The 13482-nt window shown below is 41.7% G+C and overlaps 1 protein-coding gene across 1 annotated transcript; it reads right to left on the bottom strand.

The window, feature by feature from the left end:
• Positions 1–2427: 2427 nt before the first annotated feature.
• On the bottom strand, positions 2428–13168 carry lgals3b (lectin, galactoside binding soluble 3b). The gene is made up of 7 exons (XM_075448400.1): positions 13104–13168; positions 11079–11097; positions 5476–5539; positions 4764–5113; positions 4576–4664; positions 3477–3645; positions 2428–3354 (listed from the first exon to the last, which is right to left on the bottom strand). The coding sequence occupies exons 2-7, from the start codon at positions 11082–11084 to the stop codon at positions 3196–3198; spliced, it is 837 nt and encodes a 278-aa protein (XP_075304515.1). The 5' UTR covers positions 11085–11097; positions 13104–13168; the 3' UTR covers positions 2428–3195.
• Positions 13169–13482: the final 314 nt, after the last annotated feature.

The following is a 13482-nucleotide window of genomic DNA, read 5'->3' as shown; positions in this document are numbered from 1 at the left end:
AAGCACTGACGGAATGGGGAGGGGGGGGGGTGGAGCTTAGAGGAGGGGACACTTTCGAATCTTGCTAGCTCTCTTGGTAGCTCTCTAGGATTACCTACCATAGCTTTAAAGCATCAGTGAATAAACTTAACCAAATACTGATTTGTTCAAGTTTTTTTTTTTTATCATTCTATTAGATAATTTGTCTATACGGTGGAATATGGATCTCATGGGTCTGTGTGTGTATGTGCGTTTTGGCATTAACTTATTAAAGGATGAATGGTGATATTCTCATGGCTTCATCAAAGCCCTGCAAAAGTCAATCAAGGCAGAATAGCCTGAGCTGTATTCCTGAGATGAACTTAAAGATTACTGGACCTACACAGAAGAATCTGAGTTCATTTTATGACCAATGGATTTCATTAGGCTAATTCTCACTTCAGGACATTGATATGCATTTGATACGGTCGATCACAGTATCTTATTACACAGACTTGAAAATGTTATTAGGATTAAAGGAACTGCATTAGGCTGGTTTAAATCATATTTATCTGATAGATTTCAGTTTGTTCTTGTAAATGAAGAATCTTCCTCACACACCAGAATAAGTCATGGAGTTCCCCAGGGTTCTGTGCTTGGACCGATTCTTTTTACTTTATACATGCTTCCATTAGGTAACATTATTAGACAGCATGGCATAAATTTCCATTGCTATGCTGATGATACTCAGCTGTACTTATCTATAAAACCAGATGAACCCAATAGGTTGGTCAGACTACAAGCATGTCTTAAAGACATAAAGACCTGGATGACTCAGAACTGTCTGCTGCTAAATTCAGACAAAACTGAAGTCGTTATCTTTGGACCTGAGCGTTTCAGGGAGAAATTGTCTAGCTATATAGTTACTCTAGATGGTATCCTTGGCTTCTAGTTCTACAGTGAGGAACCTTGGAGTTATTTTTGACCAGAACTTATCATTTGACTCGCATATAAAACAGGTTTCTAGGACTGCCTTCTTTCACCTTCGTAATATTGTTAAAATCAGGAACATCTTGTCTCAGAGTGATGCAGAAAAACTAGTCCATGCATTTGTTACTTCAGGATTGGACTACTGTAATTCTTTATTATTGGGCTGTCCCACATATTCTCTGAAAAGCCTCCAGCTGATCCAAAATGCTGCAGCCAGAGTTTTGACGAGAACTAACAGGAGAGATCATATTTCTCCAGTTTTAGCTTCTCTTCATTGGCTCCCTGTTAAATTCAGAATAGAATTTAAGATTCTTCTCCTTACATATAAAGCTCTTAATGACCGAGCTCCATCATATCTTAAAGATCTCATTGTAAGATATTTTCCTAACAGAGCACTTCGTTCCCAAACTGCAGGTTTACTTGAGGTTCCCAGAGTTTCTAAAAGTAGAATGGGAGGCAGAGCCTTCAGTTATCAGGCCCCTCTCTTGTGGAATAAGCTGCCAGTAAATGTCCGGGAAGCAGACACCCTTTCCACTTTTAAGACCAGGCTTAAAACTTTCCTTTTTGATAAAGCTTATAGTTAGGGATGGCTCAGGTGATCCTGAAACATCCCATAGTTAAGCTGTTATAGGCCTAGACTGCTGGGGGGCCTCATCTGTCACACCTTTCCTCACTTTACTCTCTTTATGTATATGTGATATTATTATGGTCATTAACTCGTGTTTCCCTGTTCCAACAGATATCCTTTGAATGCTGTTACAGTGCCGCCGCCGCGGCCCCCCCCCCCCCCCCCCCTTTCTGTCTTCTCAAACCCCAGCTGGTCGAGGCGGATGGCCACCCTTCCTGAGTCTGGTTCTGCCAGAGGTTTCTTCCTGTTAAAAGGGAGTCGTTTCTCTCCACAGTCGCCTCAGGCAGGCTCAGGCCGGGAGATTGGACCGAAAAACAAAAAGTTTTCAGGGCAATCTGTTGGTTTTCTTAGCTAGGAAATTGTTTTTGAATTGGCTCTATATGAACGAATTGGATTATTTTATGAATTATGATTATTATTAATTAATTGAATTCCAAATGGCTTGAATTGGACTTACTATCTAAGTGCCTTGAGATGACATTTGTTGTATTTGGCGCTATATAAATAAAAATGAATTGAATTGAATTGAATATGCTCAATCCGCCTGTAAAAATAATTTGGGTTACTTCAATGTCCAGTTGGTCTGTCACATTCATACAGATTGTTGAACATAAGATATAGCTGAATTCATCCAACCTGACTCGAGTCTGCACACTGAAACATCTGAAGGGAATGTTATCGATTCTAAAGATGTTGCTGAGATGGCCCAGGCATTGCTGGAGCGCATTTCTTTAGAAATATGGTGATTTTCCAAGTTTGATTTTGAACAACACAAAAACTGTTGCATGGAGCATCTGATGTCATCAGCAACTTGACACAAGACTGTTGCAGAAATACAGAGACAGGCAAAATTTCCAGTACAATGATTTTTATTTATATATCTATGAGTCATCTGAGCACAGATATATGGAAGGAAACAAGAGAAGAATCAGCTGTGGATCTACTCAGGATCACGTGTGATCATTTACTTATGATTTGAGATCAATGATAGATATACAAGGACAATATATTGTGGATCCATTGACAATCATCTGTGAATTGGTTATTGTATAACCACCTAGAGCTATGGAGGATCTCACTTGGATCAACAGAGAATCCGCTGTAGGTCCACTTTCGACCACAATCATTCATTCCCAGATCTCTTTTGGATCTCTACAAAATTACTATGATTCTCAGGTAGGTGATAAAGATTCCCAGTGGATCTCCAGTAGATCTGTAATCAAAATCTGGAAGATATCTAGTGGATTTATTAAAGATTCCCAATAGATTTCAGTAGAATTTTTTTCGTATTCATTTGATTTATTTATTTTTATTTAGCCAGGAAGGTCCCTCTGGAAAGCTGTACAAGATCTTTTCTTCCAGGGAGTCCTGGTCTCTTGTGGATTTTCAAAAGAACTGTGCAGATCTCTAGTAGATCCCCAGCAGATTCAAGTTGATCTCTTATGCATTTCCATAGACTTCATGTGGATTCTTTGAGGTCTCTGGCAGCTTCCCAGAGGGTCTTCAGTGGTTCAAGTGTGGTCTTATGTTTAACTATGATGGGTCTATTGCATATTAACTGATCTTTACACGATCTCCTTTAGATCCCCAATAGATCCGTGGTTCATGAAGAATCTGTCTCAGGGCACAGTCTCCATGTGGACATTGGAAAGGTTGAGGTCATAGTAAATGTTGAGTATGTTGATTGATCTCAGGTTGGTGATCCGGTGTTTGAAATCAAGCAGGTGAGACTCGTTGACTGCCACCTTAAACTCTTGGTTTGTGCATAGGATCTTCATCTGCAAGAGTAAAACCAGAAAGTGTTAGAAACTTACTTACAAGTTCATGGTTTCTTAAAACCACCATAGTCAAGAACACTAAAGAGTGTTTTGACTGAATATGAATGGAATAGCTGTCTGACCTCGAATGGTTGTCCCTGTACGAAGGGAAAGTGCAGCAGATCTCTCTCCTCTTTGCCCCACTTCTTGCTGATGCAGCTGTTCCTGACAATCACCATCTTGCCGCTCTCATTGAAGCGAGGGTTGAAGTGGAAGGCCACATCACTGGACGCAACTAAGTCAACTGTGATCCTGATCAACGACATAGTTCTCTGACAATCAGTTTATTGTAAAATATTGTTATAATATTATTATATATAAAATCATCTAAAACATCAATCACCCATAATTTGAACACCACTGACAAGTACAGTGAATAACACTGCTTTACATCCTGGTATTTCCATGGATGTTAAATTTGACACTGGCTTTCTACCAAAACATTTTTGCAGACCAGGTACATCCCCATTCCCACCTCACATAGCGACAGCATTCTCCAATGATAGCAGTCTCCTCCAGTAGGACAGCGGTGGGCCCCACAAAAACTGCTTAGAGTAGGCTCAAATAAGTCAGCATAGTGCGAGATGCTCACCCGACCTACAATATCCCCACATGCAAATCTGATCGGATCTAATGGCCCCTGTGAGAGCCAAGGCCATTTCACAAAGACCCCCACAACCCATAGGACCCAAATCTGGCCTCTATGAGAGCCAAGGCCATTTCACAAAGACCCCCACAACCCATAGGACCCAAATCTGGCCCCTATGAGAGCCAAGGCCACTTCACAAAGACCCCCACAACCCATAGGACCCAAATTTGGCCCCTATGAGAGCCAAGGCCACTTCACAAAGACCCCCACAACCCATAGGACCCAAATCTGGCCCCTATAAGAGCCAAGGCCTTTTCACAAAGACCCCCACAACCCATAGGACCCAAAGGATCTATCACTAAGTTAACAGATAACAGATACTGCAGGACAACCTTAGATGTTCTTTATCATTTCGCTGACTGGTCAGAGCTATTTTGGCAGGATTAGGAAGACATATTTAATATTAGGTAGATGGTCGTAGTGTTTTGACTCATCGGTTCATATTGTACCTGCTATCATCTGGGCTGCTAAGCGCAGCAAAAATATCTGCACAGTTCATGCCAACACATGAATCTCATTACATTCATACTGACTTGTCAGCTTTAGGTTTGATGGTCCCAGTGATGGTTATGAGCAGTTTGTCAAACATTCCATTTGGCAATGTCTGTTTGTAGGGGACCACCTGTCAAAAAGTAAACAAGACAACAGCTGAATACCACACCCGTCTTTACTTTAGTCTTTCTTGATGTTTGTTTTTATGCTGTATTTTTGTTTTTCTCACCAAATTGTGCTGTGAGATAACAGGCATGGTTGGTCCAGGTCCAGGTCCAGGTCCAGGTGAAGGACTTGGCCATCCTCCAGGTGCAGCAGGTTGCATCCCGCCTTGACCTCCATGCTGACCACCAGGCCAGGTGGGGTTGGCAGCGGGTTGACCACCTGGCCAGGTGGGGTTGGGAGCGGGTTGACCACCTGGCCAGGTGGGGTTGGCTGCCGGTTGACCACCAGGCCAGGTGGGGTTGGCTGCCGGTTGACCACCAGGCCAGGTGGGGTTGGCTGCCGGTTGACCACCAGGCCAGGTGGGGTTGGCAGCTGGTTGGCCACCAGGCCAGGTGGGGTTGGCTGCCGGTTGACCTTAAGTTTAATTTGATCAAAATTATTTTTATATAATTTCATCCTGTTCATTTTATTTTTTTCCAAACAATATTCTTCATAGAAACCTTAATGTGGCATTGTAAAAGTTCAATAAGAACATGAAACTTAAAGATCACTTTCTTTACAAAATGTAGAAGTGAAATGATCTCAGTGTTGTCAGGTTCAGGTTTGGCTTTTAATTTAGTTTTAAAAAGTTTAAATGATGGAGCCACCCAAATCAGTGTTATTAGGGATATTGCTTGTTTGGGTGTAGAAAGGTGGAAAATTGAATAAAACATTCTCATGCACATGGCATCCATAGTCATAAAGAGTAAGGCAAAACAATAGACTGATGATTGTACCTGGCCAAGGACCACCTGACTGGTTGTTGCCACCATAGGGCCCATCATCAAGAGCATCTGAGAGCTAGTGACAGAGAGAGAATCTGCTTTCACACATGAAAAATACAAACGTTCAGGAGAATATGGAGACACGTTGGTCCTTTTTTGGTCTTTTTTACGCAGGAGTTGTTCAGACATGTATATATATTCTGTTTTAATGAGCTCTCGCAGCTTGAAATGCAAGGGAGTGAATGTTGGGATGCATCTTTCTACACTGCAAAGGAGGCATGAGACACAAAAAAGCGTTGATATCAGCATAGCATGGAGCAGAATGTATCCACAGCAGCAAGCAGTGAATCAACTGCTACATTTGCACAAGGCTCACCCACTTATCTTCCAGACATTTTAAAAGAGGGCTGGGTGGAAAATAAATGCTGCGCCCTCTAAAACATCTCTACAACATCTCAGGAATCCAGTGTATGTGTGAAAAATGTAGAGAGAAAGACGGGGGTGTGAAGAAGTCAAGTGTTTCACCAGCTTCAGGATTCCTTGTTTTCAAGAAGTTGTCCTGGTTTCAAAACTCGATTGTCACTTTCAAAAAGTTCTTGTGCGTGTACAAAATATGCTCTGCTTCACCTCAAATTGTCTTTCTGCTCTTACATTCACTGCCGTCTCTACAAATGTTCTCCTTTTTGAGCCATGCTTCTTCTTTGAGCACATAAAACTTAAATTTCCTCTATTTCTGAAAATGCCGGTTCTCAAGCTATTTAGCCACATTTATAATGATTCTGTGAGCAGACTGTGAATCTCATGGGTCATTATTACTATCATATGTGTAGATATTTAATATATAGGATTAGTTTTAATATCTGTACAGCTATTTATGTGGGTTGGGTTTGAATTGAGATTCTTCTCAATTATCTCCCCCCTCTGCTTGATAGCGGAGTTTGCACTAGAAATCATGTTTTTAATAAAAATATTATTAAATTATTATATTATATATAGTATGTCTGACTACTGTGTTCTTTAATCACACTGTAATATTAGATTACACAAATATTTATATTCCATGTCCTCTAGTTGAATATCTACACTGTTCAATAAAGTCCTGTCTTTATTGAACAGTCTAAATCATGTCTAAATCATGACAGAAAGTAGACGACATTTCCATAATAAATCCCCATAGAGCGAATACAGCTCGCCCACCAAATGCACGAGGTATTGCATTTTCACCATAGCAGAACAACAGCAACAACATCCACTGACGAAGGTGATGGGCTTTGTGGTCTTGTATGTGTGCAGTTGGATTCTGTCAGGATCACATTGTGTATTTCCCTAAGCCCTCATTTCCTCTTCATATCTATCCTTAACTTGATGATGTTTTCAATTTAGATCAAAGAAAAACGTTTCTGAAAATACACAAGACATACAAATCAAAGTGAAAAATATTTTACAAAACATGTAACAGCCAGAATAACCTGTTGCAGGGCTGAGATTACCTTTTGCTGTGACGTACAGTATAGATAAAACTGTTTGTTTGTTGAATATCTATGTTTTGATGGACTTACCATTCCTCTTCAGAAGTATTAATTAAGACCAATACACCAATACTATTTCAATACAGTGTTTTCACTGTAGTACAGCAGGACAGGGGAGTGTAGAGAGCATAATATTAATATTTAAAGTATGACGATATATCATAAATTCAAACAGCTTTAAACTACATCAAGTTAGACTACGTCTCACTCTGTCCATCTCTGAGTACAGTCAGTAATTTGATGAGGAGGAAATTAGAGAACAATCCTCTCCACAGTAGGACAGAGGAGCAGCTGCAGTGAGAGGCTGCAGGACTGAGAGCTTCAGGAGGTCCTTTGTCCCCACAGCCAGATGGCTTTTTAACAGTGACTGCTGAGTTCTTCTCAAATTGATTTATTTATGATTATTATTGTTTTTATTGTTCTAATATACAATCATTGTAAATATATATTTTTTTTAAATAAAAAGTTTGAGCTACTTGACTAAATTGAATTTCCCCCACTGGGGGATGAATTAAGTATTTTTCTATTTCTATAGTGAGAGCAAGTTAATGCAGCCTGCACTGAGCTCCAGTGTTTGCATTTAGGTGTGTGCTCAGGTGTGTGTGTGGGAGTGTGTGTGGGTGAAAAGTGAGGGTGTGTTCAGTGACTGACTCCTCAGGAATGCTCTGAATTAAAGTGTTGGTTTAACAGATTACTTCTACAGCAATGGGGGCTGCGGCCGACGCTGTATGTGACATTATCAGCAAAGCCGTTGCCAGGTTACAAACACAACACCTCAGCACATTTATAGGGATCTCTAGTATCAACCATGGAATCAACCATGTCTCCCACTTTGCTACGCCTCCAACTTTCCAACGGTTTGTTCCACCATAGACAATAAAAGTTGAAATTATTCTATGCAAATTTTAAAGATACATGTGTGTGAGTGGAGGCGGTAACCTCACTTCCACCCATACACTTCTTGTTCAACAGCAATATGTTACCATATGGACTGGTTATGAGTGAGTCCAACTGTTCTGCTTGATCAGGGTATAGTTTAGGATTCATGTTAGAGAATTGCTTGCTGAAATGCTTTTTCCTTGTAACCCTAAACAAATTTAGAGTTTTTCACCCTGTTTAAAAGCTGTAATTGTGTTGAGTCTGGATTGTCTTCAGCGTGGTGTACTAGGCACTGCTAGACGATAATCCTGTGACGACCGGAGTGACAGAGTTGTGACAAAAGCCTTTGCAAGAGCATTCAAGTAGATGGGAGCCGTTCCATGAAGCACTCTGTAGGCTAACATCAGTGACTTGAACTTGATGCGGGCGGCCAAGGGTAGCCAGTGGACGTGTGCTCTTTTAGGCTGATCGAAGACCAGACGCACCGCCGTGTTCTGGACCATCTGCAGAGATTTCACAGCACAGGCTGGGAGACCAGTTAGGAGAGCGTTGCAGTAGTCAAGGTGGGAGATGACCAAAGCCTGCACCAGGAGCTGGGTGGCGTTTTGGGTTAGGTACGGCCTGATCTGTCTTGTGTTCAGCAATGCGAAGCGGGACGATCGAGCAAAGAAGGTAACATGATCTTTAAAGGTTAGTTGGTCATCAATCATGACACCCAAGTTTCTAGCTACCTTTGATGGAGCAAGAGATAGGGATTCAGTTTGGATGCAGATCCAGTGGTGTGTGGTTGGTTAGGCTGGGAAGACGAGCAGTTCGGTTTTAGAGAGGTTCAGTTGGAGGTGATGGGCTTTCATCCATTTTGATATGTCAGAGAGACAGTCTAAGATTTGTGCTGAGACCGTGTGGTCGTCAGGTGGGAATGACAGATAGAGCTGGGTATCGTCATCATAACTTTGGTATGAGAAGCCATGTGATTGGATGATCTGGCCCAGTGAGGTGGTGTATATGGCAAAGAGAAGAGGTCCCAGTACTGAGCCTCAGGGGATCCCCGTGGTGAGGTGGTGCTGCAGAAGTGTGACCAAGCCAGGATACTTTGAATGACCGACCAGTGAGGTATGATTCAAACCAGGAGTGTGCTCCCCCTGTGATGCCCACGCTGGAGAGTATGGACAGAAGGATACAATGGTTTACAGCGTCAAACGCAGATGATAAGTCAAGCAGGATGAGTACTGGCTTCCCAGCTTTGTCTGCCACTGGAACCCCTGCCTTCATCCATCATGGTCTCAGCTCTGGATGGAGGTATCATGACTGCCATAACTCATAAAACCTAGCCCATGCCTGCAATTGTTTTAGGAAACTATTGTGAATTGGAGGTTCCATCGGTTCAACACTATCTTCAAAGAGCTCAACGGATTTGGACTCAGAGTCATGAGGCAATGCTTCGGACGGAGGAACGCAACCACTGCCTGGCAGATCAACACCGTGTCCCGGCCCCACAGTGCACACCTGGTCAGCAGGTTTGGCTGGCAGCCAAGGACATTCCCCTAAAATCTACTACCAAGAAAGTGGCTCTAAAAATTCATCGGTCCCTTCGAAGTCGAGTCCATAATCAACCCCTACGCTGTCTGCCTCGAGCTACCAGCCTTTATTCGCATCCATCCCACATTCCACGTTTCACTGATCAAACCTGTGTCTTCCAGCCTCGCTAGTAAGGAAAAACCCACACATTCACCTGGATAAATTACTCTCTTACTCTCTCTAGCTATTGCTCTAAAAGTGAACACTTCATTACTGTGCCCTCCATGCTATTTTTGATAGGACACTGCTTTTAGGGCTGTCACGATGATGACATTTTATTACATGATTATGTCATTCACATAATTGCAGGAAATTATTTGATTGTCTCAGTTTTGTTTTAGGCTACTATGATACTCTAACCTAGCCTGGCGACGCCATCCTACGTACTTCCGCCCAAAGATTTTGGCTCCGCACATAGTCTGGCCAAATCCCCCTACCTCGGTTCGCTCAGTGTTTTGCCAATCAGCAAACAGTTGCGAGTGGTGACGCAGAACTCACGCGCGGAGTCCATTGTAGTCCATGTAATTGTAGTTCAACCGCAGCGGAAATAAACATGGCGACGGAAGAACGCTAGAAGCTATCCATGAAGTTGTCTCAACTCTGGAGATCATTGCACAATTAAAACGAGAGCAAGAGAAATGCCTCGTCAATTTTGTTAGTGGCAAGGATGTCGTAGCTCTCCTTCCAACTGGCTTTGGGAAAAGTTTGATTTCTCAAATGGTACCGGTATAATGAGAGCGGATGTGGGAAGCGTGATTCGCGAGCTAGAGCCTCGCGAGAGTAAGCATGAACCTCGGCGCATAACCAACGTCATTTCTAAACATTATGATTGGTTAAGGGAACTCCGTTACTCCAATGAATTTAAGTTGCTGGGTAAGGTCCCGCCTTCCATGGAAACGGATTCCTCTTGGGTTTTCCCAGACTGTTTGACAGAGTCAACAGTCGGCTTTCGCCCAGGCTAACTCTAACCTGCTGTACTGTAAAAATAAAAATAGATCAAAATATATTTATACATAATGTATATTATTTGTATTTAAGGCTTATCATGTCCACAGCAGAGAACAAGCGAGCATGCACTGAAATGAAGTCTCTGAATGCACATGAACTCAATCAGTACCTCAGCTCTTTTAGACAGTAGAAAACGATGTGGACATTTCTCCACCTGGTTTGTGCTAACTTCATCATGTAGGTGGTGCTCTGCAGATTCAAAGCAGATATCCATAGCCCTCTAATAAATAAAAACTTTAAAAAATGTATGGACATAAAAAAAATGTTTAATTGAAGGGCGACTTTAAAATAAATCCAATCTTGTAGAGTTTTAACTTGCAGCCATCTTGTTTATTGCACCATGTGATTTCACGTTCCAATTTCAGAAGTTCTAAATCATTAGTTTACAACTATTACACATTCAACCATTTGCTTTTCAATTGAATGATGAAATTGAAAATGTGAATACAAAAAACTTCAATTTCTCGAACTGAATAAGAAAATAACCACTTTAAGCCAGATGCTCTGGATATTCCTTCCTATACTCCCTATCAGAGCCATTTGTTTCTGTACGTTAAATAAAAGAAAAAAATACAATAACTAATGATAATAATACTGAAAAATAATTCCAAAGAGACTTACGTTCATGCTGCTCCTTTTCCTGAAACAAAAAGAAAGACACATTTGAAAGAGCCAATGTTCAGGTTAAAGCATGTTTTTACATTTACTGACTGGAAACATCGTTCACAGTTTAGAGAGGGATCATACAGTCTCTGTCAGAGATCTATAAATGTTTGGTCAAACTCATTTTAGTTTAATAAAAAAAGTTTGTCCAATAAACTAAACACCATTTCATCCAAATTCTCCCCATCAGTTCCTACTGCTCAGCCAAGCGTGTTAAAGTTCCCTAAAACTAAAAAAATAATAAATAAATTAAATCCATGGAGTTGATGATGAACGATTGATCATTAATTGATAATTTAAAGATCCTTTTCTGTGATCATTGCCATGAACTTCTCTTTACGCGTCTGTATGGTCTTTGTACCATGTGACTATATTTTCAGAATGACTATAAACTTTTTACTATGTTGAGAAATAAAAAACGTGTGAATGGGTGCTATTAATTGATAAACGTGTACAAGGATATGTGATCCATGCACACATTTTGAAAGTGACAGGCCTCTTTCCAGCTGGGTCTGATGCGCTTTCGTTGCGCATCGTGTCACACATGCAGGTACAGAGGCGAAGCTGGGCGTCGCAGCTGATCTGCTGCAGATACGCATCTGAGTGGTGGACAGAGGCCAAGCGGTCCAACTTTGCTGTGCTTAAACAGCCGGTATCATGGAACCAGGTGCTGTTGTCTCTCAGCAGCAATGCCTACTTGGGCTGATCCACCTCTCTATTATGAGGAGGAACATCAGCGGGTTAATATGGCCGCCTGTAAGGCGCAACTGATATGTGGAAGAGCCTCCTGACTTTTGTTTTCCAGTGTTTGCCCACAGATTTGAAAAGTATCAGAACAGAATGTTTGTATGTGAGGATTCTTTCTGACCAATCAATGGTCTGCAGCAGGGCTCAGGTTTTGAATGCAGGCGAGAGTGAGTGTAGGGCTGGGCGGGGTCACTGGGGGCCCTGCGGTGTTGGCTGCTGGCTCTGGCCCGAAGCTGGAACTTTATACAACCGCTCAATGGTAGGAAAGAGGACTTGTACTGAGACGCAGCAACTAAAACAATGTGTTTTTTTTTTAATCCTCTCCTTCACTAACCGAGCTGCCATTAGGTGAGAGGCAGGGGGACAGTTCTGCAGACTCACACTCGATTCAAAGTCACCAACAACCAAACATGCATGTTTTTGGACTGAGGGAGAAGGTCTGAGTATCTTGAGAGAAACAATGCATTCTTGCTGTGAGGAGACAGAGCTAACCACCATAAAGCACCAGAAAAGGACCATGTATGTGAATATATAAATGAATTAGCAGCATTACTGCTACAACGTTAAGTTACAAGTAGTTTAATACACCTTTAATAACATAAGCCTTCAACTGCATCCCTGGCTGTGTAACATACAAAAAAGTTTATCCTCTGTGTCATCCAGACAATAAGGAATACTAGGAATTCATAGGCTCAGACATCTTCCAATAGTCTGCTCATGCATTTTTAACACATTTCTATAAGGTAGATGTTTAAAACGGGAACATACAAACACTGTGATGCAGTACGGTGAGTCACTCAAACTGCTGCTGAGTATGACAAATCAGCATGGAAACCTTTTATAGTCCAGTAGATGCTACAGACTGACCAACAAAACAGGCTGAAGTGACATCATTAAACCGCAGAGGGTGAGCACACATCTGTAGTCATACAGACTGTTCGTCTGCTGTTCTGTCAGCGGAAACAGAGCTTCAGAAAAAGAACTCACAGTCCAGCCACCCTGCAAAAGCAACCTAAAATGACCAGAGGATTTCAGATTCCCTTCTGAAGTTTACTCATGTCTCTATCCGAAGAAAGTAGTGGATCTTAGCAGAGTGTTTCAGATTTCACATCAGCTTGCTGCTTCCTCCTTTGTTTGTATCTCAGAGGAAGAGGAGAAGTTCTGCGACTATTCAAATAAAGTCTAAACTGCCATGAAGGCAAAGTGTTAAATGTGAAAAGGAGTAAAGAGACATACCTGAGTTCACGCCAAAGCTGCACACTCAGACTGATGCTGTCTGAAATGTGGGTGTGTTTTAAGAGCTGAGCCTCGCCCTGTTCACGTGTTTCGACCTGTTTCTGAAACTTCAGAGGACAATAGGGCCCTATTCTAACAGAAACCTCCCCCAAGCTCTGTCAGAATGTCTTCATCTTGGATTTTTAATGATTTATACAGTGGTACCGTTTGTTCTTCTAATCATGTGGAAGCAGCTTTCTGTCCCCATAATAGGAGTAATCCACAGAGCACACAAACATTCTCCTCCTGGGTGTGTCGGTTGCTGTGAAAGCAGTTTTTTTCTCTTTTTTATGAGAACTGGATTAGCAGGATTTCTGATGATTATCTGTTGTTACAGTTT

This window comes from Odontesthes bonariensis, chromosome 17, assembly GCF_027942865.1.
Source record: "Odontesthes bonariensis isolate fOdoBon6 chromosome 17, fOdoBon6.hap1, whole genome shotgun sequence".
NCBI classification, from domain to species: Eukaryota; Metazoa; Chordata; class Actinopteri; order Atheriniformes; family Atherinopsidae; genus Odontesthes; species Odontesthes bonariensis.
Note: the sequence above shows the minus strand (reverse complement) of the source record. Positions and strands in the feature narration are given on the sequence as shown.